The sequence below is a fragment of the Lingula anatina genome, chromosome 3 (assembly GCF_051362555.1).
Source record: "Lingula anatina isolate TDL-2025a chromosome 3, LinAna3.0, whole genome shotgun sequence".
Classification (NCBI taxonomy): Eukaryota; Metazoa; Brachiopoda; class Lingulata; order Lingulida; family Lingulidae; genus Lingula; species Lingula anatina.
Window position 1 is genome coordinate 29,105,859 of NC_141769.1, and position 26,489 is coordinate 29,132,347.

Below are 26,489 nucleotides of genomic sequence, written 5' to 3' on the forward strand. Positions count from 1 at the left end.
GTATGTATACGTTTGAAAGTAGGTAGAATGAGTTTAGTCTGATGATTTTTATTTGATATCGGTTGTAATTGTGTGTGGGTGTGGGGGGGGGGGCGTTACTGATGAAGAAAACTAAAATTCTAAATTGGATAATTAGTTGATTATGACTAGCTGGGAGCGAGCGCACGTTCGTAGAATGACAAAGTTCTGGTTTACCGGTATGTGAGTTTCGCACATAATTTAATCTCTAGGAAGATTCTGACATCTAATAATCATTTCTATTTGAAGAAAGTTGACTGTATAAACAGAGGGTATCAACTCAGGTGTCAACTTTACGTACCGCCGGTGTGTGCTGCAATAAAAATTCCGTGTAATAAGCTTGAAAAACGAAAAAAAAAAAACCAAGTAGACTGGTGCAAGTCTATATAACTAAATATGCCATACGTGCTAGCAGACTTTGACAAACGTAAGTCTCATATTTCGAATTAAATCAAATTCCATCGATTGAATGTCGTAGAGACCCCGCCAAGTCATTTTTGGTACGTCTCCCTTTGTCATCCACGGCTGACTGAGCCCTGGCCTTAGCGGGGGTCGAAATGAATGTGTCTCGCACCACAGCCCTATTTTCATCAAGACTGGATCATAAATCATCTCTGAAACCCTCAAGATTAATCAGCATTTCATTGCGTGGCGAAGTTTTTATAGGTAATTATTGTAATTTGTAGGGTGTTTTGTGACCAGGGTCTATAAATCAGCTCAGCATTCATACTGTATTGAGGTGCCGATTAGGTGACAAGGATTTAGTGTCTAGGTTGGCGTTTTTAGCTACAGTACGTGCAGGTCAAAAGAAGGTTTCGAAAAGAACGAGACTTTCTTTGCGGTGTTTTTGGTGTTACTATGTGTAGTAATGTCGATCATGGGCACCTATTGCTTCAACCAAAGCAAAAGAGCAAGACTTTTTTGTGATATTCTGTGTAGTAATGCCGCTGAAAAAGAGATTTTGTGTCAAGAAGTACATCGCAAGTTAATAGAATTTATAAAAAAATTACAATCATTGATACTCTTTGCTTCAATTAACGCAAAGTATTGATAAGTGTCGAAAAAAACTACAACAAACGCGTAATAAGTGAAGAGTCATGCCATACCATGTAAATTACATCTAAAAAATCAAATTTTCTGGGATGGGGGTGGGGGTAAATAAAAGCAGTGGTATTTACAACATACATGTTACCGTATGGAGTGCGTAAATTAGTATTTATGATTCTCGGTTTTGCATGACCCTCTACCACGGCCACAGATTGATTTTTCATTAGATATTCACAGGTATGTCTCTAATTTAATGCTGGGACTTTTGGGTCAGAGAAAAGTGTACATAATAAAAATTGTGGCCCTGGTAGAGGGTAATTATGCATGATTTTGCTATTCCCTGTTCAGTCGAGAACGGCATTTGGATATCACTTGAAATTACATATCTTAAAATTAAATGTTATTTTCTCTATTTCCTCTTTTACGTCTACGTTTTCTTTTCTCTTTTTAATCAATTTTTTCTATTTTTTTTTTCTTTTTCCATCTTTTTCCACTTCTCTCTTCTTTTTTATCTCATTTCGATCTCTCCTATTTGTCTTTGAAAGAATACACTATCTTTTGTATATTTTCAGGGACGCAATCATGCCGATTAATTCCTATAGAAAAAGAAAGGATTGGTATTGTTACGTTACAGTACCACCAGTTGACCTGCCTGACCCATTCAACCTAACACAAACAAAAATATGTGTCTCAACCCGAAAAGAGAGCATAAAGACGGGCATACAAATGTCTCGAAAGAAAAAAGTATTTTTTCAACAGGTAAGAATAAAGGATACAGTGATGCAAATGTTATTTTTGCAAAAGCTTTGTAAAAGGTAGCGTGTTCTACATTGTACAAGTAGCTGAACGGCACCTGTTGTTTCAGATTTCATTTGATTTGGTGACATGAATTAAGGGTTACGAGTTCGGAGATGACAAAAGTCAGATCAGTACGAAAACACGGGCTGTAGGCACGGGGGCACTTGGCACTGCGCGTGGGGGTTGAAAGTTCGACACCAAGACAGATTGCCGTACCTGGAGCTTGTCATTTAGGTAAGTGGTCCTTTTTTTAAGTAATATCTACACTCTAGCAGGGCCGCAGATAAATAATGTGAACTCTTCTGTGTCATTATTTGTGTCAAAGTAGCCAGAGACATATCTGCGAAGGTCTAGTGAAAAATCAATCCGTGATCCTGGTAGAGAGTAAAGAACTTCTATGTTCAGTAACAAATTATGGACCATCCCGATTTTGTTGTTCTAAAACGGTAAAAGCATTCAAAATTCATAGGCTCACAAGATTATCAACTCCTAAACTGTTATTGAACAGAAGACATGATGATTTTTTCACCTTGTTTTTGGATAACTGGTTCTTGCCAGTGGTCCATGTGACCAAGACAATTTCAACTAAAAAGTTAGCCGTGCTATCCTCCCTAACAAAGGTATGATCGATTTCTATTCGTCAAATAATTTCACCACAATTAGTAAATCTGGGAATAGCAATTGCCTATTGCTGATTATGCAAACCATTTGAGCCAAGAGTAAATAGAATCTCAACCCAAGCCAACGAGTCAACGTTAGACGATTTTTTTCTTTGTCAGAGTAAAGATTGATTGGTAGCTGATGACTGTTCATCGCGAAATTTGGCAAATATATAGATCGAAACAACCGAAAATAAAAATAGATTTTACGTATGAAAAAAAGAAGAAAATTTATCTTTTGAATGTAAAGAGTACCAATTGTTAGGAAAGTCAGATTTTCCTTAAGTTTATCATCCTGGGCTTCAGTTTTCAAATCTTTAGTAAAAATTTTAACATTTTATTTGTAACCACAAACATGCAAAGACTCACTGGTCAGACATTGCGTCACTACATAACCAGTTAGTTTCTGGTAAAAAAAGGTGTCTGATAAAAACAATTCGTGTGGTGATTTCTATTGACTTTGGAAAAGTTCCCGAACAGGTACACGTAGAACGGCAGTAAACATATGCTCTATATTTACTTACGATTCAAGTAAGAGAAAATATACACACAGCAACAAAACAATAAGTTAAATAAACTGCATGTATTCAACTGTTTGCCTAGCCATGTATTCATACTTAGGTGTCAATAACATGGGTATGACACATGGGTTTGTAACAAAACAAAACAATAAGACTGGGTTCCCACAGATTTAGATCGATCCATCTGGATCAACCTAACTCCCTGGGGGTTCACGCTTAATTGCCGTCAGCCGAGCGCGCACGAAAGTTAATTACCCCCATACAACTTTTAGTAGGCGGGACAGGCATTTAAGCCGGCTAAGCTGACAGCAATCTAGTGAGGCTCCCCACAGGGATAGATCGATCTAAAAATCCGTGGGAATGCAGTCTTAGTTGAATAAATTATATGGATTGAATTGTTTAACTAACCACGTATTCATACTTAGGTTGTCAATAACATCATTATGATACCTGTTTTCATCTAAGAATAAAATGTGAATAAATATTCGGCTATTTGAAAATTTAAGCTAAGAGTTTCTGTTTAAACAACACCCTGGCCTCCAAAATCAGCTTACAGTATTTACTTTGAATGATATTAGATTTGATTAAGATGAAGCCTTTAAACAGAAGATCTAAAGTAAGAATTACGTATAAGTTGTTATTATGTTTTATATCTGCTGATGAAGAAATTTTGTAACACTGTATATGCCTGTATACTGGTAGCAGCGCCTCTTGAATAACAGCGCCTCCATATAACTCCAACTTGAATGCTTTACGTCTAATTGGATGACGTGCTTATATTAGCATACGCATAATGTTTTTGCTGAGTTTTAATCTAATTAAATTCAGATTAAATATCAGTTAATCTGTTATCCCAGACTGGTTTAAAAATTATAGCAATAGGTACTACAGAATAAAATGTGAATGGATAGACTAAAAGATATTTATAGCATGACAAACATAGAAAGAAGAGACTAACATAAGGGAGAATCCCTGTAGACCAAGGTAAAGAACTGATTTCGAGTCACGGATGTGTTTGATGAACGGTAAAAATCATTCTTACAAACACGTAGAAACCTCAGTGCTTCTGTGTCTTTATAATGATCAGTTGTTGCTATTAGAACACGGTATGGTATCTCATCTATGCAGAGCTTTCAGTGTCTAAATATAATCTGCTGCGCGTGATATTCACAGTGTATTAATGTATACGAAGTGTTTTTTGCCCTCAGTTTATTGATACAACTTCTATTTTTAATCCCAGATTGTGTAAATATATTTTTAGCTGTCCGAAGATCACTGGCTGTAATGTGTTATACTGTGAACGGCAATTTCATTTAACTTTTTTTTTTCTTTCTTCAAAAGATTATATGAAGAATTTGAGACTACGAAACGCGTGCTTGGATGACCTACTGTGTGTCAACTTCCTGCAAAACATGACACTTCCTAAGGACAAATAACATCCATTAATTGTGACCCGAGATTGCACTAAAAAATTATTACAAACGATACCCTAATCCAATTAATAAATCGATTCTGATTCTGCCTAAGGGCAAGCAAATTACCTCGAGGGCTCCCGTAACCCGGCTAAGGTTGGGCGATCACAGCTGTGTTTGTTTCATTATTCTTGCCATAATATTACATCCTTTGATCCACTGAGTGAACAAGGTAAATGAAATAGTAGGTTAATATTTTAAAGTAGATCATTGTCAACAATTGGCTCCTTCAATCAACACATAGACATAGCTGGCATTGTATAACAATTATTCGCCCGGCTGATGCCTTTACATTTGAGAAAAGCACAACAATGCACAGGGCCTCTAAATGCGATATCAAATCGCTGTTCGCATGATTGCTAGCGTTAAATTGTACACATGTTTCGGTCATTCTTATTCTAAATTAGTAATAACAAATTTAAAATGCACTAGTTGACACATGACCTTACCGGTCACGTGACCTAGGTAACTGAACGGTCAACTGCGTCACAGAGGTGGCGTTTGTAAAGTAAGCTGTGACTGTGCTTCGACTCGATCATAATTTTCACTTGCAAATAAATACACAGCCTATTGTCTGTGCTTTGAATTGAAAAGTAGCACTAACCTTTCGCATAGTGTGAAAAAAATAAATGCAAAGCTACAACGTCATTTTGATAAATTGTCAATAACATTTAAATATTTTCATTTTTAAATCTTACAAGACTTATGTGGTGTTTTTGCACTGGCTACTGGGGACAAAGAAATAACAATGACACTGTAAATAATTCTGGTCTATCGATCTAAATATTGTGTAGACCAACTCTCTCAGCAAACGAATCAATTATTAAACCTACCGGGTATGTTATAACATTCATCTGTTATTGTAAACAAATCACCGTACACGACCCAATCCCAGGGACATGCCTTAACCTCAAAGGTTTATTTGAAGCCAAGGCGCGTAATACTTGGTGGATGTAAACAAAAAATTAAGAATAGCTCATGATGAATGGCGATGCCGCAATTTGCTCCTATTTTTGGTCTTGGAAGGAGTTAATTTGTTATGAATGATTATTCTTAGAATAGCAAGAGTGCAATCGAGGTGTGAGCGATATTTGCTTAAATACAGGCATGCATGATTGTTTTAAGCCTCCTGATGACTGCATATTAATATAGTGCTCATATCATTGACGGAACATGAAACAGGAGGTGGGTGACATTAGACTTAAACCTTCTGCAATTAATACGTTTTATTCGTCCGAGCTTAAACTTTGGCAACTCATTATTTTCTTTTTTCCAAAATGATTGCGCGCCAAGAAAAGGAAAATGAAAAAGATATCCGTAAAATTGAAATATTTAACGACAAGCTTGTAAAGTTGGAATTTTTTCTTTTTGTTCAGTTTAAGTTATATTCTAATCAGCGCTATGTGGTTCATTAAAAGTTCTTCAATTCCAAACTACAGGTTTTGGATCACTTGGTATTTACAAGGACTTCTTTAGTAACGACTTCTTGTGTTGCTTTGTTATTTAAATTGTGTTAAAACGTCGCAACATTTTCATATGCCTTCTTTGCTCCAAACGACCAGATTACAGTTAATATGGATGCACTACATGTACGACTGAGCAACCTGGGCGGACTTGTTGTCACATTTAAGACCAATTTTTCGGTCTAAATTTGTCTTTGTGGGAAGGAAGATAAGGGTCGCACTACAATGCTGGTAATGATGAAGATCGAAAGAAAATATAGCAGCAGAAAATAAATCAGATGACAAACATAAGTTACTAATTCCTTTTTGTACGCAGTCAAGAAAATCTATTGATTTAGTAAATGGTAACGTTTTATATTTTCTTTCAGAAACCAAAGTTGGCCCCCCTTGATCCAGATATCCTACAGAAAACAATGGCCTCAAGTCCTCGAGCGTCTCCCCACATGAGGAGAACCAGTCGTCTGGACAAACTGGAGGCCCAGAACCGCAAATTACGGTCCAAACTGAAGAAAATGGAGAAACGCGTGGACAACGTCGATAATCATCTCAAAGTTCCAGATGAGGACTTCAATAATAAAGTAGAAAAACTTTCTGACGCGTATAAAATCTTAACTACAGGGGGATGTGGTGGCCCTGTAAGTACCTCAAATAACAGACAGAATGGAGTGACAAAACCCGTGGGGGATGACCCTCGTTGGCGACGCTTCAGATCTCGTTCGCCGACTCCATCACACGTTTCTCCACGCAGCCAAGAATCCTTGCCTGCGGTTTCTCCGCGCCCCGTGTTACCTCCATTACAGACTCAACTTTCACCCGAACAACCGAGTCCGAAACTTCTTCAACGCAGACGACACTCAATATGTCACGTGCCTTTATCACATCCACAGCTACCAACCAATCAAAATTCGACAAATGTTGCAAAATCCGAGGATTCCGGTGAGAAATCAGAAGATTCCGAATTATCCACTAATGGATCGTCTGGTCCTTTACATAAAACCGGTACGATTCACACAGAATCTGCCGTGGAGATTTCGGTCACGGACCTCGCCGCACCTGAACCAGTTGAGATCATCGTCAGTAATGTTCCCGGATCCGCCCCAGACGGAGAAGAAGCCCCCAAAGATGACATTCCGAAAATCCCTCCTATCCGTAACAGGCGAAGAAACTCGATTGCCGTTGGAACTGACCTCAGAAAGTTTCAACAAACTGAACGAAAGAAAGCGATCATACAAATTGAACGAAAGAAATCAAGCTCTTTAGAAAGACTAGAATCAATTTGTGAAGAAAAAATGGCAATAGTTCGGCCCAGTTTCCATTCGGGGACAAAAAATGTCCCTTTATTTCTGCACCCCGAGTTCTTTCACCTTCTTCAAACGTCGGGTCGGACTCGCGATAAACAAGAGACGGCAGCATCGGCGAATAATCCCGATTTCTTAAAGCCAGCGATTCCCGAGTACCGCATGGCGTCGAGTTTACGCCCTTCAGATGCCGCGGCGGCCCCAGTTGAAATGCAGACAGAAAAAAAGGGACTGGCGTCTTGGCTGGGGATGTCAAAGAAGTCGTTGAAAAGAGTACAGGAACGTCAAAGTAACGACCAGGCAGCGGAGGAGAGTATGGCTGCCAAACCCCGGTCCATAAATGACCGAAGAAAATCAGTTCTTTTCTGACCAAGTGATGACGTTAATTTCTTTTTACAATTTTATATTTTTGTTTGGTTAAAGTTTTAAACCTCTCGAAACTTATAAAAACATTTGCTTTCTGTGTGCTTCGCATTAACAATATATTTACGTATGCAGAGCACGCTCCGAATATCTTAATGTGTTAGTACATGTATGCATTTTGCAATTTTTGCATGGATTTATTCTGATGTTACTAAGGCTTCGTTCACATGCAATGTCTATTTTCTAAATTCTATTTTCTATTCGCGCTATCTTATGATCACGGTCTGTGCACTGAATATCCCGCCGCGTAATTACTGGCAGCGCGAGCCAGTTACTTATAGTAACTTATAGTAACTGGCTCGCGCTGCCAGTAATTACGCGGCGGGATATTCAGTGCACAGACCGTGATCATAAGACATGCCGCAAATAGAAAATAGAATTTAGAAAATAGACATTGCATGTGAATGAAGCCTAAGTTGTGCTTTCATTTTGGCATACGTGTATAAAGCTTGCAACGCAATATGAAATATACACAGATGAATGGAAAAATGATCGAGTCTGAACGTTCAAAGCATTTATTATTGATCGATGGTAAACCTTATTTTTTAGCTGCAGAGTTTTATAACTGAATACATGGATAATGAATTTCGTGCAACTCCAAAATGAATGACCGTTGGTTTATTTTAACTGTAAAAGGACTCGGAATCAGAGAAATATCAAAATTTGGCCATTCATACTTTTCAGATGTTACTACACCACGTACATTATATGTTTTACAATCTAACTGCAGAAAATCAAGGAATAACGCACAGATGAGAATCCTTAAGAGAAATAAAAATCACCTCTTCCTTTCTCACCTCATCGTATTTTCCTCAGTTGTTACCGCCATCTAGCGGTCAAACGAATTAACGAGCAAGCGTTTTTTTACACATCGAGGTTTTCATTAACTGCTCAAACACTCTGTCAACAGAGTGGGTTGTTCCTCTGCGACTGACTGATAAGTTCAAGAGCTCGCATTGTTCTTTTTCACGTAAAGAAATGCCTTGTGAAGGAGTTTGATTATTTCCACCCATGCGTGAAAAGTAATTCCCAACTGAGACTGTTATTTACTGTCACCGTGGCAAAGGCTAGATGATGAAGGGGACCACACGGGGTTTGAGCTCAGGGAACAGCTTAGATCCACATATACGGCAGTAGATCATATTGTGTTAGATCAGAGCTAGTTGCAACGCACCACTTGCTCTCCTGTTTTAAGCCAAATGAGTTTGGTCGGCAAGAAGAAAATTAATTGCTCTACATTATGCAGTGCTGTATAAACTATGAACAGTATAATTAATATGATCTCGAGTTGTATGACAAATGCACTAACAAGCCTTGCATTGGATAAAGGGATTATTTTATGCAAAGTTACTGCGTGCAAAGTATTGTCGCTCAAAAGATAAAGACATCTGATGACTGCGCTTTCCGCCATCATTTACGTCCTAATCTTTGCAATTCCTTAGAATCCCTAATAATAGCAATCACACGTTAGCAGAAAATTAAACAGAGAACCCTTTCAATCTAGAAACCTTAAGGAAGTGTAAATAATCGTGGTATTTAGAGTAATTTATAATAATAGCCGTGTCACTGTGATATTTGTCCTTTCACGAATAGCCTTTGGACCAATCGTCATATACCAGTATATAGCTATAGGTATTGCAAAGTTAAACTTGGAGTCAGCTTAAGATGTGATGCAAGTACCCGTTAAAGCTAACAGGAGGCAAATAATTCGAACAAAGAGCCACTGAGTTCATTGGTAATAGAGGTTGTGAAAGCAGACCGTGTTTCGTCAGCAGCTCAATTTATTTGTGTTTATTATATTTCGATTGCTGTTGAAAATTGGTTACGCTAGAGTGCAAGCATAACAAGCGGGTAATATTCATATATATTGATATCTACGTAAGTGATCGAGGCTCTACGGATTTCAAGAGAACTATTAGTCAAGGTGCGGTAGTTAGGCTGGGTGGAACTAAGTCCGTTTATGTCACAGCAACACGGGATTTTTAAACAAGTTTGAAACCCAAGCTGAATTTGATTTGTTATGGTTCAAGTTTCAATTGTGTCTTCAAGTTTTTACGGCATTGATTTCAGAAATTTATAGCAATTTTCGAAATGCTATTTGAAGTGGAGTATTTTTCTGGACACAAATGTAATTGTATCTGAAGATTGGATAGGGGATCGATTTCATCTTATTAGAGGACGAGTTGACAACTCGAGTGTTTGCAGCGGAGTGCTACGGTTTGAAGGACACCAGTCAAAACGACGGTTATCTCCGAACTAACGACATCGAGATTTCGACTTCCCTGGCTACAACAAACGCCACTGTACATCTCAGTTGTCAAGTTCCGAATACCAGTAATTCTTTGGAAGGAAGCTGCGCTGATCGGACCAAATCTTTTTATTAATCAAGGTAAGCATTTATTGGGTAAATACAGCATATTTCATAAGGGTAGTGCAGCGGTCCAGCGTCCAGTTTCACTTATACATGTAATTTTCATTTAGAAGTACGTACAGCATTCTGACATTCGTTCTCTGATGAATATTCTGTATTTTGGCGTCTTATTTTTACGAAGTACAATATAAATAGTTCACTGCTCAACATTTAACCGTTTTCTCGGCTGTAATTTATTTCCCCCGTATCACCCCTGTACGAACACTTAACACTAACACCCCATTTCCATAGATTAGATCGACCTACTTTAGATCGACCTAACTCCCAGGGGGTTCACGCTAAATAGCTGTCAGCCGGGCAGACACGAAAGTTAATTACCCCTTTACAGCTTGTAGTAGGCGGGACGGACATTTAAGTCGGATTATCTGAAAGTAATCTAGTGAGACTCCCCGCGGGGATAGATAGATCTAAAATCTATGGGAATAGAGCCTTAGGGAGGCTATTACGTTATCGATAAGAAAGCTTTCCGTTCTCTAACAGCTAATTAAATCCCCAAACTTTCTCGATCAAGGCGAGGAGACCAAGCCACACAGTGCCTACCCGGTTAAGAGGGGTCCAAAATACACTGTATGATGTAAGGGACGTTAATTTATACTTTTAAAACAAAGGTGTTTCTGTCCAATTGTTTTTTGACGAGATATTGTGAACCCTCCATAGTAAACACTAGCTAATTGCTCTGACTTTAGAACACTTAAACAAACTGTTTTTCTGCAAGGTAATATTTTTTGCTTGTAGCAAGAAACCAAAACTAATCTCTCAACCTAAACAGTTTATTCTGATTACAACAACATTTAAACAAGTCATATTGCACTTGCGTCAGCGAGTTTAATTTTGATAAAAATACTCAAGTTTCTGGGAATTAGTTGGCGTCACTGACCGTTAAATGTCAATTAAAACTGTATTTCGTATTCTTTTAATTGCAATTAATTAACATCAATATAAACTGCGCATATCAGTTCAACTGCACATCTGTGGCTGCAAGGTGATGGCTATATAACTCTATATATATTAAATGCACAGAATACTGCTAGGCTGTCAGCGTACATGTATTACATGTATTTCTTCAAAAGGCAAAATTATGTGTTTATTTCAAAAGGCGAAAAGACGGTTTCGCCCCCGTCCCAGTATTGGGCAACTTTTACTGAAAGAAAAGTCATCATACATGTATAAACTGGAGATGTAAAATAACACCTGAAATAAAACTATACTCATCGTTGAGATCTAAGAAGGATGAAAACCAGACACCTAACAACACTGACTGCATTGCGTGAGACGTTAGCCTAGTTTGATGATAGAGGAGGATGGGTGGGGTGGGGGTGGGGGGCTGTGAAAGGGGTGGAATATTTTCACACCGCCCTCCGTTTTCTTGTGTCTGGATTTTAATCGTTCGTGGTAATTTTCTCTATGAATTAAAGTAAGCTCTTCAAGTAAAAGCGATCTCACAATTCTAATTCTAACTCCGTGCTTGCATCCCAAATCTTTGCCTTTAAACGGACATATCATTTTTAGTACCCATAATTTTGGGGAAAATGAGTTTTTTTTTCAAAAGTGGATATTTTTTAAGAACAGTGTCCCCAAATTTCTTCAGCATAAAATCACACATTATGAATGTCTAGTAGGCAACGGCACTGTTTTCTGTTTTAATCAGCGTAGACACGTACCCAGTATGAGATCAATTTACCCAGTGAAGTGTATGCAAACCCAAATTAGTAGAAAATAGCCGCCGTAAATAAATGTTCGTACAAGCCGTGACTTTGAATAGCGAACAGTTTTAATGTCATTGGCTCACAACTAACTAACTTCAACCATGTCCTTAGCGCTCGTGACTGCATGTAATGATCTAAAGTCTGTACAATATTACCCCGGGGGCGTCAATTAAATGTGAAACAATAACAAATCAACGCTCTTGAACCCTGCTAAATTGAAGTCTTTTTCTTTTCAATAAAAATTTACAGAAAAAAACACTTGGTTTGTGACTTACTTTCTTTTGTTTGTTTGAAAAATATAACTTAGATATAAGGGGGTGTCAAGACTGCAGCTAACGCCCTATCTAAATTTCATGTCTTTTTTTCTAAATGTTACAGCGGTGAAAAAAGTTACAACTTATACCGACATTCACTCATGTTTTGTCACGTACAGTATAGCATTAACTGGGACTATTCCGATAAAGTTCAAAACAGCATTTTTCTACTTTCTGAAGTTAACCTTACATCGGTTTTGTGAAAACTGGCCTGGTTGCGATTTGACATTTGAAACCAGAAAAGAAAGATTTGAACTTTCTGCGCCACGTCAAAACCCCCCACTGAGAAATAAGTGCTAACAAGGTGTTATTTTTTTTTCGTATTTAACATCAAAGCATTCATTATCAACGGTCAATTTGATAGAAGGAATGTACTTTTAATCAATCTAGAATCGTAAAGGCAAAACTAAAAGGGAATACCGTGTTTGTGAGTTATTACTAGAAAGTAACTTTGAATGGTCTGGAACCATTAAAGATTGTATCCCCCCCCCCCCCCAAATATTTACACACACACACACACACACACACACACACACACATATATAAGAAACAATTTATGCAATCTCTACCCGGACTTCTCCCCTATCTGTATAAATTTCTGGAAGAAGAGCTAAACCGTGGAGTTTGGCCTCCAGTTTGAGAGGACAACTTTTTTTGAAAGAGTTAGTGTCAATTTTTTGGCACTCATGGTTAGATATAATGCAAGCGTATAGATTAAAAAAAAACTCGACTTGAAATCTGTCATAAAATAGTTTTGCTGGTTCAAAGAAAGGATCATATTTGATTGATGAGGACATTGCATCACACCTGTAAAGTCAAAGTTTATGCTCCTATTCAGCACATATAGACCATCATAGCTCATTATATAGGCATTAATTTCAGATTAAGTACCCCTTGACAATTGGCTTAAGGTTGCATTACTCTCGAAGTGGATAAAAGACAGGCGGCGTCCCCGTATATTACTTCTGCCAATATCAATAGTTGTTCACTTGTACTGTTGCACCTCCCTATTCGCATCATGTGCCGCACACCTGTTTTACATTAAACAACCTTTGTGTTTGTTTGCACAGCCTGCCAAAAGTGTCTCTAACGACGTGACAAAACTGATTTTACCTTAAGTTCATCTTTAAAGATACAATATACCCGGTATATTTAAGACGGTAGTGTGTACTGCATGCAAACGAAGCATGTACAGTAGTACGGTAATTACCCATTAAACTCGAAACTTCTGAAAATTGAGTCGACTTTCTGACGGAAATGAGTATCTGAAACGATAATTCTCTAAAACACAAAAACACCAGAAAAAGTAATTATAAAGTATTGGAGAATTTCAAGAAATTCGTGTAACTGCATGCGATACCATGACAGTCACTGTTCTGCTATCTGTGTAAGATATAGGTTTACCCTTCATAAAAGATTATGACGTCAGCCTTGGATCAGGTTCCATCAAATTTAATGTGACCACACAGTGTACTGTTATGGCGTCAGCCTTGGACCAAGTTCCATCAAATTTAATGTGACCACACACTACACTTGTTAAAAACTTGCTAGTTACATCATTTGCTGCCCACACATTTTCTAAGACAATAAAGTAACTTGCAATTAATTCTACTGTAAAGTGTGCTTTTGAAAAATTATTTTTATTATTACTATTTATATTTATTATATTTATTTTATAATTATAGACGTGAAACATCATGACGGAGCATAGTGTCACCTCTGAAGAACGCCTAAAAAATTTAGAAAGAAAAAATCACCAATTACAATCAAAGCTGGATAGCCTCTCAGAATGGGCTAACCATATAGGATCGACCATTTCGCAGGGAAATGTGGATAAAAAGGTGGAGGAATTAGCGGAGACGTATAAAACTCTTGCTGCTAGTGATGCTAAAAGACAAGCACAGCCTTCAACCGGTACGGGCAGTGGCTCTCCGAAAATGAAAAGCAAACAAACACAAGATCCAAGATGGCGGCGTTTCCATGCTGCAAGCGCGTCCCCGAATCCCGAAAAATCATCTACAGATGAACAAAGTTCCACTGTACTTTCTGAACAAAAAAACGTAATTTCAACATCAGGATCAACGTCAGATTTGAAGGATGAAAATCCACAAAAAATACCAGATGTGACGTCACAAGAGACTCAGCCTCAGGGTCCACGTCAAGACAGCCCACAAACCTCGCGTAAGATTGAGACATCTCCGCGTCAAGGCCGTGTGGAACCCAAGAAACAATGTTCCGTGGAAATAATCGTTACAGATTTGACAACTGCGACACCTATAGGCCATACTCGCAACGGCGGTGTAGAAATTAGAAACGACGAAGGGCAAATGCGTGTAGGCCTACCGGTAAGATCACGACCACGCAGCAATTCCTTTGATGTGGGAGCAGATATGAGACGGCTGCAGCGATATAAAGCACAGGAAGCAAAAATGACCGAGGGCACAAAATTGCCCAAATTACAACCTGTTCGTTCTGCATATTCTGAAGGGTCTGAATCGCTTTTGCATCCCGAATGGTCCAAGCATTCCTCCATGGCAAGCTCAGATACTAGCTATCTTCATGGTGCTACCCAGAGAAGACGGGCAAGTTCGTTCGGCGGTATCGAGGTGACAAAGTCGCCAGATGCCTTACGTCGCCGACGGCCAGCGTCTGCGTCTGTGTCTGCCAGGCAGCTGGAAGCGATTGAGGCTCTTGGGGAAACGAAACTGGAACAGATTCGTCCCCACCGAAAATACGGTGCCAGTCAAGCAGGTGCCATTCCATCTCATCTCCACCCTGAGTTCTTTCATCTTTACTTTCGCGATAATGCACATGGCTGTAGAGACAAAACCAACGACAGTCACTTTGTTAGGCAACGTTCTCATTCAATGGGTGCTTACGACGCAAAAAATTACAGACGGACACATCTGCAAAGAAGCAGGGTCGAGATGGACCCAGATCATCATGGCGTGACGTCAGAATCAGCGCCACCTATACCTGAGTGCAGAATTATGTCGTCACTTCGTCCTTCTACAGCGGCCAACACGTTTGAGATACAGACGGGAGAACACGGCCTTGCGTCATGGTGTGGACTGAGTAAGAAAACACTGGGACGAATACAGGCACGGCACCATAAGAGCATGGACGCCATACCAAATGATACGCACTCACACAAATGAAATGTTTTTGCTTTGGGAAGTGAGTGTTGTTTTCAAAATCAGTGCTGGTAGAGCTTGAAAACGGCAACCGAACACCAAATTATACAGTTTTGTGATCTTTTCAAACTCGTCATCGTCATAAAAAGATTGGCATTTTGCGTTGCTTTAATTTGGATTTCAGAACAGGTAATTTTACTTTCACCCTGTATAATGATAAAACTAAAAAAAATCCATGTTTCTCTTCCCTTTTTGATGTGAAACAGTTCTCTGGAACAGGTTTACGATCAAGCTGCGAACCACAAAGTGGAGATTCAAGATTCATATTTCAGTGACTGATAGAAAAGTCTACTCTAAAGCAATTTCAGTTAATGTTGAGACGCATGAAAACCAATATCAAAAGTTGGTTGTGGCTTTATTTTGAGATCTTAGTTCAAAAATTGTCAATCCACTCTGATTCAGGGTAAATCAAAAATGTTCCATTTAAACACGGCAGCTGTCGGTCTAGAGAGATAAGACAGTTCTCACTTTTAGAAAAATAATCATGTTTGAGTACCTCAAATAAGTATGCTGCTGAAACGAGCTAGTGCCTGAATGAAACGTAACCCTGGGCAGGTTTGAGTTAATTTTTCCAGCAAATTGACACACTTTGACATCGGACATTTCAAACTATATTTAACCTGAGAGATGAAGTAGAAATGAAGCCTCCTCGAAAATAATAAAATAAAATAAAAAACAAACAAACATACCTTTGTGTAATGTACTGAATACATCTGTATATCTTTTATTTATAAGAAATAATTATGATAATTAATAATTTTCTACCGGGTGGGATGGGTATGAGAACATACTGTAACAATCTGTGTTTCATTGGATTCTTTGTTATTTTTTTGACAAATCCAATGAAACAACATACACCGACTTATGACTTAATTATATGTATGTCTCCTAGTGAATGACAGTGGGTGCGTTTTACTTTGTTTCCTCCTATCATTTGCTGATAACACACAGTCGATACTAGACCAATCATCTTGCTTAAATGACATATGTTGTTATTCTTGTTATTCACAAATCTCATTCAGCTCCTTACAAAGAATCAAAAACTAATTTTTTAAAATAAAAATTACTCGAGCCGACATAAAAGAACACACACAAAAAAACAACAGAAAATGACAAAGTTGACATGTGCCCCTTCCCTAACTTTTACAATAAATTCTTTCCGTCTATTGTTTCAATTTATTCAGCTAAGCAAGGCTAGAGTTATGTCTCCTTGAGTCCACCCAGATAAATCTTGCATCTGCCAGCGAACACTTAATAATATACAGCAGCATGAGCAACTGGTAATGTAAAAGTAATATATAAGCAGTAAATATTTTACGTACATAGATCAATAAACACTGCTAGGATTTTATTTACAAGAAAAATGGGTGCCGTTATTAAAGATAAAATCTTTTCGGGTGTTTCGTATACATAATTAATTCATAATGTTGACTTTAGACATATCAGGGAATAAACAACTAAGTCACGATTAATAGCCTTCACTTCGCAATTCTAACCGCCATTCTAATTTCAAGAGGGGACCATTAGTGTGATTTTATTTTTACTAAAATCGAAATCCGGCACTGTATAAGATACAAAACGAACAAGATACGAAAGCACGATTTTTTTCTTACCTTATTTAACAAAATAACGTTGCATTTTAATCTTCATAACAGCCCAGCGTAATAAAACACTGTCTTTGCCATTTCTCCCGGGCAAACCGGAGTGTTTGAACCAGAAAAAGCAATTTGACAAACAGTGCCCCGGAACCGCCATCTTACCAGTAAGAGAGACGCCGGTACATGCATTATACCACCATCCACCCTTGAACTTCCGGCTACAGTTCTTATTATTGTCATTGTTAAAGGTATAAAATCTCAGGAGGTGATTATACCGCAACTTATCTGTTAGGTTGCCCTCAGTAGAATGTGATACGTTTAAAAGGTATTGATCGCCTTCCGAACCAATACGGAAGCGTTCACGGATGTTCCAAAAGTAAGTGTCGGTCAGCATGTCCCTGACTTCGATCATTAAGGAATAGTTTCCCTGATTGGTAAGATGATGAAAAGCTTCCAATCCCAGCCAATGGTCGCGGGCAATGTTACCAAACCCGTTTTTATAAGCTTCCCACGACCTGAAATGCATTTAGATACAGCACTATGAGAACATTTTTTTCTTTCCATCTATACCTGTGTCAACCGGCGCTCACCTTTCAACCGCAGGGGCGGATCCAGGATTATTTGAAAGGGGGGAGGGGTCTGGAACGACAGGCCTCGAATGCGAAGCCGACCATCACCCCTTTGGTGTGGAGTTTGGGGCCTGCTAAAGGGCCCCGAAATTTTTTGTTTTGAAGAGCAAACAGTGCCTTATGATTCGGTTAAGAATTACGATTTAGCTAGTCAAAATTCTAATTTCAAGAATATTGGTGTGATATGTTTTTTAGAAACTGAAGGGGGGGAAGACCCCCCTGACCCCCCTCTAAATTCGCTACCGATCCGGTCTTCACCACTGAGAAGTGTTAGTACAGATGGAGTACAACAATTAGTTGGAACAAGTTGTAATGCTACGAACTTCATGACCCATACTCAATGTATCGGAGGACAACACAAATATCAATTAGAGCTGAGCGCTGCTGAAAGGCACTACATTTATCCTGCCTAAAAGCTCGCCGATATCATAAGTATGCCTATGTCATTTATTGAACAGAAACAAAGCTTGAACTTTGGTTAAAAATAAGTCACCTTTGGTTCATTATGCACCAATCTTCATTGGCAAATATAACTAGATTCCGCTCAGTTTTTAACTTAATTTTTCTCAGAATCATAGTTCATGGGTTTTTCCGTTTACCTGTTGAAGTCTAATTCCGGACCAGTCCTTCGCATAAGAACCGTCCATCCCCGTTCACAATAAACTTGAATTGCCTTTCTCATGGAATGAACGTGAATCCAAAACACACCACCATCCAAGTCTGAAATGTAACGGAAATTGACCCATGGCTGTTTCTATAACCATCTAACCATCGTATTCTCAAATGAGGCAAATCTTCGTGGTGCCCTTTATCCGGGCACCCTCTTACCACCTGTATCGTACATGTAGTTATTCCTATCTATATTCGCCATAGTTTTCACTTTTGTTTCTTTTTTTTCACCGCTTATATCTGACTTTACTTCGATATTGCACTACATGAACTCGCCAACATTTCATGTATAAATTCATATAGAGTTTGACACTGCTTGATTCTTATTTTCCCATTTTTAATATGAATAAAAAAACTCTGGCCACTCACAAAAACAAACATTTGATAAACGCTTTTCCAGTATAGGTTTGAAAAATGGGGATTTTTTTGTTTTGAAATTGCACTTCTATAATTATTTCGACCATTGGGCAAGGAAACATATTGAAAAATATTACTTACTGTAATCAGCACAGTCCTTTGGAATCTAAAACAAATACACAGAAATACAAGGTTTTATTTGTCCGCCTGATCCTTTGACCAAGAAATAATAAGTTAAACAAAAATACAAAATATGTATTGCAATCATGAAACTGGTTCACCCGGCCCTTAACTGAAGTTTGAAACTTTCAATCAAAACACCTAACTTACCGGGTAGAAGACATCACACATAAAACAGGCACACATTCGAACGAAAATAGCAGCAGTACGACGAGTTTGTTTTTTTTTTGTTTTTTTTTTGTGCAAAAGTAATATGAAGGCAGAAGCTCACAAATCCCACGACACCCCCTCCCTTTTGTACGCTCACTATTTTAAAACTTAGCTTGCCACAAAATGCATATGACCTACCTTCATGTAGTAAGTGCTTTCAGTATCATCAACAAGAGATGTGGAACTAGTGTCGAACTCTGTACCTGTATTCAATTCACATGTCATATCGTCCAATCTCATGTTAAAAGACTTGCACTGGGTATTTTTCTCACAGAGATTGGCACACTCAACACTACTGTTCTGCGTCGTTCTGTCCAAAACAGACCCTGACAGATATTTTCCCCGTTTGAATAGGAACAATCGTGCATTTGGATGCGAATCTTCCTCTGTAATGTGATTCAGAATGCAGACTGTGCTGCTCATAGCTAAGCATATCACCAGTAATCTTCCTAACATATCTGATATGGACTTCTATAATATTTTCGGGTTTAAGAATGATTAAACACTCACGTTTTGTCTCCTATACCTCATATACTCATAATACGACTTTCGCCTTTCTCCAAACCTCTCGTGATTTTGAATGATAGTTTTTTCGAGATTACACGAGTTAAAATCGAAAATTGACTGTTTGTGTCGTTGATTACCATGGCAAAGCAATTGTATATACTTGGCAAACAACATAATGTTAGCCGAGCAGAAAGCGTGTAACACGTATAAGTCATGTTCGGCCCTTTTAATAAGTATATTTCACACAATTATTGATGTTCTCTCGTGGCGGCAAATGAATACGGCGCGATAATTTACGTATGCTTCTGAATGACATTAAATAACTCAAACATTTGCTTAAAGGAGAATTTTGGTTTTAGCATAGAAACTAAGTTCCTCCATGTCAAGCTCATAATACTCTCTGTCCCACCCAGAGGTAGCAGGAAAGAACGGAAATATCAAGGTGACAAAACGCCCTTTTCTACGAGGCAGTTAGGTGCCATTTTGACCCACAAAAATAAAGTTAAGTCGATACCATCTCTTTTCATCTCCACCTTGATTTGTTTCATAATTGTTTTGTGTTTATGTACAATTTTAAGGCAAAAAAATTCAATAAAACACATTTAAAAAGGGAAAAAAAGGATTGTGATGATCCTTGCTCGACGTCAGCATTAGCGCCACCTATACCCGAGTGCAAAATTATGTCGTCAGTTAGTCCTTGTGGTGCGGACAACACTTTTGAGATATTAAAAAAGAACACAGAGATAACACATGTATTTTAATAGAACTCTTATAGCAGCATGACCTACCGGTGAAATCAAGTAGTATGAAGTACATGACCACAAAATAAGTGTATTTACGTACATCAATACACACAGCTATGATTATTCTTTAAAGAAATCTATTCTGCCAATTACGACAACCTTTCTTAATTTTCAATCACAAGTTATTCATCATCAAGTCTAGACTTGGATAAAAATTTCTATCAGATTGATACTGATGTTAGATATAAAATGAACAAGAGACGAAAGCACGATTTTTTTCTTACATTATTTTACAACAAAACCTCGTTATATTTTAATCTTCATAACAGCCCAACGTAATAAAACACTGTCTTCGCCATTTTTACCGGGCAAACCGGAGTGTTTGAACCAGAAAAAGCAACTTGACAAACAGTGCCCCGGAACCGCCATCTTACCAGTAAGAGTGACGGTGGTACATTTATTATACCACCATCCTCCCTCAAACTTCTGGCTACAGTTTATATCATTGTCATTGTCATAGGTATAAAATCTCCGGAGGTGATAATACCATAACTTATCCGTCAGGTTGCCCTCATTAGAATGCGATACCTTTAAAAGGTATTGATCGCCTTCTGAACCAATAAGGAAACGTTCATGGATGTTCCAAAAGTAAGAGTCGGTCAGCATGTCCCTGACTTCGATCATTAAGGAGTAGTCCCCTTGATTGGTAAGACGATGAAACGCTTCCAATCCCAGCCAGTGGTCGCTGGCAATGTTACCAAACCCGTTTTTATAAGCTTCCCACGACCTGAAATGCACGTATGAATGGCAGCACTATCAGAAAAATTTTTCTTTCCATCTATACCTGCGTCAACCGGCGCTCACCTTTCAACCGCAGGGGCGGATCCAGGGTTATTTGAAAGGGGGAGGATCTGGAACGACAGGTCTCGGATGCGAAGCCGACCATCACCCGTTTGGTGTAGGGTTTGGGGCCTATTAAAAGGCCCCAAAAATTTTGCGGCGTTTTGAAGAGCAAACAGTGCCATTTGATTCGGTTTAGAATTACGATTTAGCTAGTCACAATTCTAATTTCAAAGCGGAATATTGGTGTGATATATTTTTTAGAAACTGAAGGGGGGGGGAAGACCCCCCTGACCCCCTCTAAATCCCCCACTCAACCGGTCCTCACCACTGAGAAGTGTGCGCCGGCTGTCACAAGTATAAGTACAGGTGGAGTACAACAATTAGTTGGCACAAGTTGTAATGCTAGGAACTTCATGTCCGATACTCAATGTATCGGACGACAACGCAAATATCAATTAGAACTGAGTGCTGCTGAAAGGCACTATCCTGCCCAAAAGCTCGCCGATATCATAAGTATGCCTATGTTGTTTATTGAACAGAAGCAAAGCTTGTACTTTGGTTAAAAATAAGTCACCTTTGGTTCATTATGCACCAATCTTCATTGGGAAACTATGACTAGATTTCGCTCGTTTTTTACTTAATTTTTCTCAGAATCATAGTTCATGGGGTTTTCCGTTTACCTGTTGAAGTCTAATTCCGGACCAGTCCTTCGCATAAGAACCGTCCATCCCCGTTCACAATAAACTTGGATTGCCTTTCTCATGGAATGAACGTGAATCCAAAACACACCACCATCCAAGTCTGAAATGTAACGGAAATTGGCCCATGGCAATTTCTGTTACCATCTAACCATCGTATTCTCAAATGAGGCAAATCTTCATGGTGCCTTTTATCCGGGCACCCTCTAATTACCACCAGTGCCGTATTCATTGCTATCTATATTCTCACTAGTCTTCATTTCTGTTTCTTTCTATCACCAGTTATGTCTGAATTTACTTCAATATTGCAGTACATAAACTCGCTAACGTTATGGATTCATATAGGGTTTGCACTGCTTGATTTCAATTTTCACATTTTTATATAAATGTAAATAAAAAACTCTGGCCACTTAGAAACGAAAAGTTTATAAACACTTTTCAAGTATTGGATTGAAAAAGGGATTTTTAAAAATAATTATTTGTATTTTTATCATTATTTCGACCATTGGGCAAGGAATCATATTGAATAATATTACTTACTGTAATCGGCACAGTCCTTTGGAATCTAAAACAAATGCACAGAAATACCAAGGTTTTATTTGTCCGCTTGATCCTATGACCACGAAATAAAAGGTTTAACAAAGGTACAAAATACAAAATATGTCTTGCAATCATGAAACCGGTTCACCCTTAACTGAAGTTTGAAACTTTCAATCAAAACACCTAAGTTAGAAGACATCACACATAAAACAAGCATTCATTCGAACGAAAATAGCAGCAGTACGACGAATATTTCTTGTACAAAAAGAAGCTCACAAATCCCATGACCCCCCCCCCCCCTTTTGTACGCTTACTATTTTAAAACTAATCTTGCAACAAACTGCATATGACCTACCTTCATGTAGTACGTGCTTTCAGTATCATCAACAAGAGATGTGGAACTAGTGTCGAACTCTGTACCTGTATTCAATTCACATGTCATATCGTCCAATCTCATGTTAAAAGACTTGCACTGGGTATTTTTCTCACAGAGATTGGCACACTCAACACTACTGTTCTGCGTCGTTCTGTCCAAAACAGACCCTGACAGATATTTTCCCCGTTTGAATAGGAATAATCGTGCATTTGAATGCGCACCTTCCTCTATAATGTGTTTCAGAATGCAAACTGTGCTGTTCATAGCTAAGCATATCACCAGTAATCTTCCTAACATGTCTGAAAAGGGGTTCTATAATATTTTCGCGACTAAGAATGTTTTAACACCCGCGTTATGTCTCCTATATCCCATATACTCATAATACGACTTTCGCCTGTCTCCAACCCTCTCGTGATTATGAATGATAACATGAGTTACAATCGAAAATTGTTTGAATAATTGATTACCATGGCAAAACAATTTTATTTCCTTGACAAACATCATATGTTAGCTGAGCAGAAAGCGTGTAACACGTACAAGTTATGTATTCCCTTTTTAATACGTATATTAATGATGATTATCGATGTTCTCTCGTGGCGGTAAATGAATGCGGCGCGATAATTTACCTATGCTTCTGAATGATAATAAATAACTCAAACATTTGCTTGTAGGCTAAAAAGGTCTAACTGAAAATTCGGTTTTAGTATTTTATAGTATTTTAGTTTTAGAAACCGAATTCCTCCATGATAGGCTTAAAGACTTTCTATAGTTCCCAGAGAAAGGGTGGAAGAATAGGTGTATCGAGAAGAAAAAACACCCTTTTCTACGAGGCAGTTAGACCACATTCTCATACCTAGATCGATCTAGCAAGAGCAACCCATCTCCGAGGGGTTTCTTGCTAAATTATGTTCAGCTTAAGCGGCTCGGATGTCTGGCACCCGCCAGATATCGTGCCAGATATGTAAGCAAAGCTAAAAAATATATTACCTCGTGCCCATCCATTAAAATCTCTCTTCTGCTAGCCAATGAACACATTACACCACCTGTACAGCACCATGAGCTATGGTAGTGTACAGGTAATATATATTAAGCAGTATATTTCACATATATCAAATCATACCGCAATGCTTAGATTAACAAATAAACATATATATTATCCTTTACATAAGCTTTTCTGGTGTTTTGTTTATCATAATTCGTTTATATAAATCGATAGTGTTACAAGAGAATTTCGATCTGGACGAAGTTGACTTTGGTTAAGGAGAGGACAAGCATCTTAAGTGTGACTGGCATTCATTCTGCAATAGTTCATCCCTAGCCCTTTTAATCTTCAAAGCAGCCCAGCGTAACAAAGTGCTCTCACCGCTACTGCCACTGGACACACTGGTGTGTTTGAACCACCTTAGGCATTTTGACAAACATTCCCCCGGCATCGCCATTTTAGCTGTAAGCGAGACACGGGTGCAGGTGTCGTACCACCACCCTGCCCCGTACTTTAGGCCACAGCTCTTATTATTGTCATTGTCATAGGTATGAAATCTCTGGAGGTTATTATACCATAACTTATCCGTCAGGTTGCCCTCAGTAGAAAGCGATAAGTTTAAAACATATTGATCGGATTCCGGACCAATACGGAAACGTTCACGGATGTTCCAAAAGTAAGAGTCGGTCAGCAAGTCTCTCACCTCGATCATTAAGGAGTAGTTTCCCTGATTGGTAAGATGATGAAACGCTTCCAATCCCAGCCAGTGGTCGCTGGCAATGTCACCAAATCCGTTTTTATAAGCTTCCCACGACCTGAAAGGCACGTACGAATGGCAACACCAAAAGAACATTTTTTTCTTTTAAAACATCTGTACTTGTGACAACCAGCACACACCTGTCAACCGGTCGTCACTCATGAGGTGTTCGCCGGTTGTCACGAGTACAGACAGTGTACAACAATTAATCGACACAATTTGTAATGCCACGCGCGTCATGTCTTCGACTCAACGTATCAACCGAGTGCTATGAAAACAACTACATATAGTGACCTAAACTTCATAGGGTTCAACAGCTTCGGCCTATATATATTACAAGTTTTCCTATGTCGTTTCTTGAACGGACACAAAGCTTGTTGTATGGTGGGTGGCTAAAGTTAAATTGCCTTTGCTTATCAATCTCCCCAAGCAAAATATCATTAGACTATTATTACTTAATTTTCAAAAAAAAACACACTAGAGCGTGGCATTTTCCGTTTACCTGTTGAAATTTAATTCCGGCCCAGTCCTTCGCATAAGAACTGTCCATCCCCGTTCACAATAAACTTGAATTGCCTTTCTCATGGAATGAACGTGAATCCAAAACACACCACCATCCACGTCTGAAATGAAACGTTATTTCAGTTCCACGGTTAACACTTTTTAAAAATCTAACCATTGATAGCGCACATCACCATGGTGATCTTTTTCCCCCCTCTACATGTATCAACTCGTTACTCATTACTCATTACTTACTACATAGTATTTCCATAATTTTTTCACTTATTTTTTTTTCTTTTGTTATCTGCATTTACTTATCCGTCTCCACCCTGATATCCCAGGTTTCTGATGTAGTTGAGAAATAGTATACAAAATTGAAGTATGGGCGACACAATGATTTTGTAACAGACTTCTTACGTTCCCTGTTGTAAGAGAGTACGCAGTGTAACTCATTTTGCCCTATTTGAAACCATAGATGTTTAAAATGTATATAGCGATTTATAATAAAGATATGAGACCGCTTGATTACAAATAAAAAACCTATTTCGACCATATTGTACAAGTTTGAAGGGAATTGTATTACTTACTGTAATCAGCACAGTCATTTGGAATCTAAAACAATAAATGTGAAATAGAAACAGCAAGGATTTACTCGCACGTCTGATCCTATGAATAAAAATAGACAGTAAAAACATGCCGTTTCCAAAAAGACAAAGCTTGTGTTCCCTCAGCTCACGTTTGAAAATATTTAATAAAACACTCACTAACGAATATAACACATTAGAAAGGTGCACAGTTGCAAAAGGGGGGTTCTTTTTCTGAAAATGTGGACCTTTTGTCACGAAACCTTAGTTTACCTTAATCAAATTAACAAAGAAAGGACATTTTCCAGCAAAAAGGGGGTTCTTTCGAACCCCCTCCACCCCAAACCCTCCTGGCTACAGGTCTGCATTCGAACGAAAATAGCAGTAGTATGATGACTTTTTTATTCTTATGGCGGCTAATTTTTATACGGTACGACCCCCTCCCTTCCGTTTTCTAGGGTCCTCGTTTTTTTTTTATAACCTCATTATGAAATATGTTTATTGCTTACCTTCATGTAGTGCGTGCTTTGAATATCATCAACAAGAGATGTAGAACTAGCGTCGTACTCTGTACCTGTATTCAATTCACATGCCATATCGTCCAATCTCATGTTAAAAGACTTGCATTGAGTGTTTTTCTCACAGAGATTGGCGCATTCTACACTACTGTTCTTTGTCATTCGTTCCAAAACGAACTTTGGCAAATATTTCTCCCGTTTGAAAAGAAAATAATTTATACTTGAATTCGAACTTTCAGCCATAATGTAATTCAGAATGCAAACTGCACTGCACAGAGCAGAGCATAGTACCGATATACGTCTTCCTGGCATATCTGAATATCTCTAAGATTTTCATGATTAAGAATAAAACAACTGCTTTAAGTCTATTTTCGAGATTACCCGAGTGTCAATCGAATATTGATAATGTTGTGAATTTTTGTGTTGCCGGTAACCATGACAAAACAGCAAAAA

At 38.4% G+C, this 26,489-nt stretch overlaps 2 protein-coding genes across 3 annotated transcripts; both read left to right on the forward strand.

Moving 5' to 3' along the window:
* Positions 1-1,645: 1,645 nt before the first annotated feature.
* LOC106181867 (uncharacterized) lies at positions 1,646-7,645 on the forward strand. Of its 2 annotated transcripts, XM_087009195.1 has the most exons (3): positions 1,650-1,824; positions 1,931-2,097; positions 6,347-7,645. In XM_087009195.1, the coding sequence occupies exon 3, from the start codon at positions 6,392-6,394 to the stop codon at positions 7,643-7,645; it is 1,254 nt and encodes a 417-aa protein (XP_086865321.1). In that variant the 5' UTR covers positions 1,650-1,824; positions 1,931-2,097; positions 6,347-6,391. The 2 variants fall into 2 exon arrangements, with proteins under 2 accessions (XP_086865320.1, XP_086865321.1); XM_087009194.1 differs by lacking the exon at positions 1,931-2,097 and having other exon boundaries at positions 1,646-1,824.
* A 1,556-nt stretch (positions 7,646-9,201) lies between these two features.
* Positions 9,202-16,032, forward strand: LOC106181862 (uncharacterized). The gene is made up of 2 exons (XM_013566379.2): positions 9,202-10,088; positions 13,836-16,032. Exon 2 carries the CDS (start codon positions 13,848-13,850, stop codon positions 15,306-15,308), a length of 1,461 nt encoding a protein of 486 aa, XP_013421833.2. The 5' UTR covers positions 9,202-10,088; positions 13,836-13,847; the 3' UTR covers positions 15,309-16,032.
* Positions 16,033-26,489: the final 10,457 nt, after the last annotated feature.

Bases quoted from the DNA above. Each gene is read 5' to 3' on its own strand.
- LOC106181867 (XM_087009194.1), top strand. From the start codon at position 1,648: ATGCCGATTAATTCCTATAGAAAAAGAAAGGATTGGTATTGTTACGTT. The intron at 1,825-6,346 runs GTAAGAATAAAG...ATTTTCTTTCAG, and splicing joins AAAAAGTATTTTTTCAACAG to AAACCAAAGTTGGCCCCCCT.
- LOC106181862 (XM_013566379.2), top strand. From the start codon at position 13,848: ATGACGGAGCATAGTGTCACCTCTGAAGAACGCCTAAAAAATTTAGAA.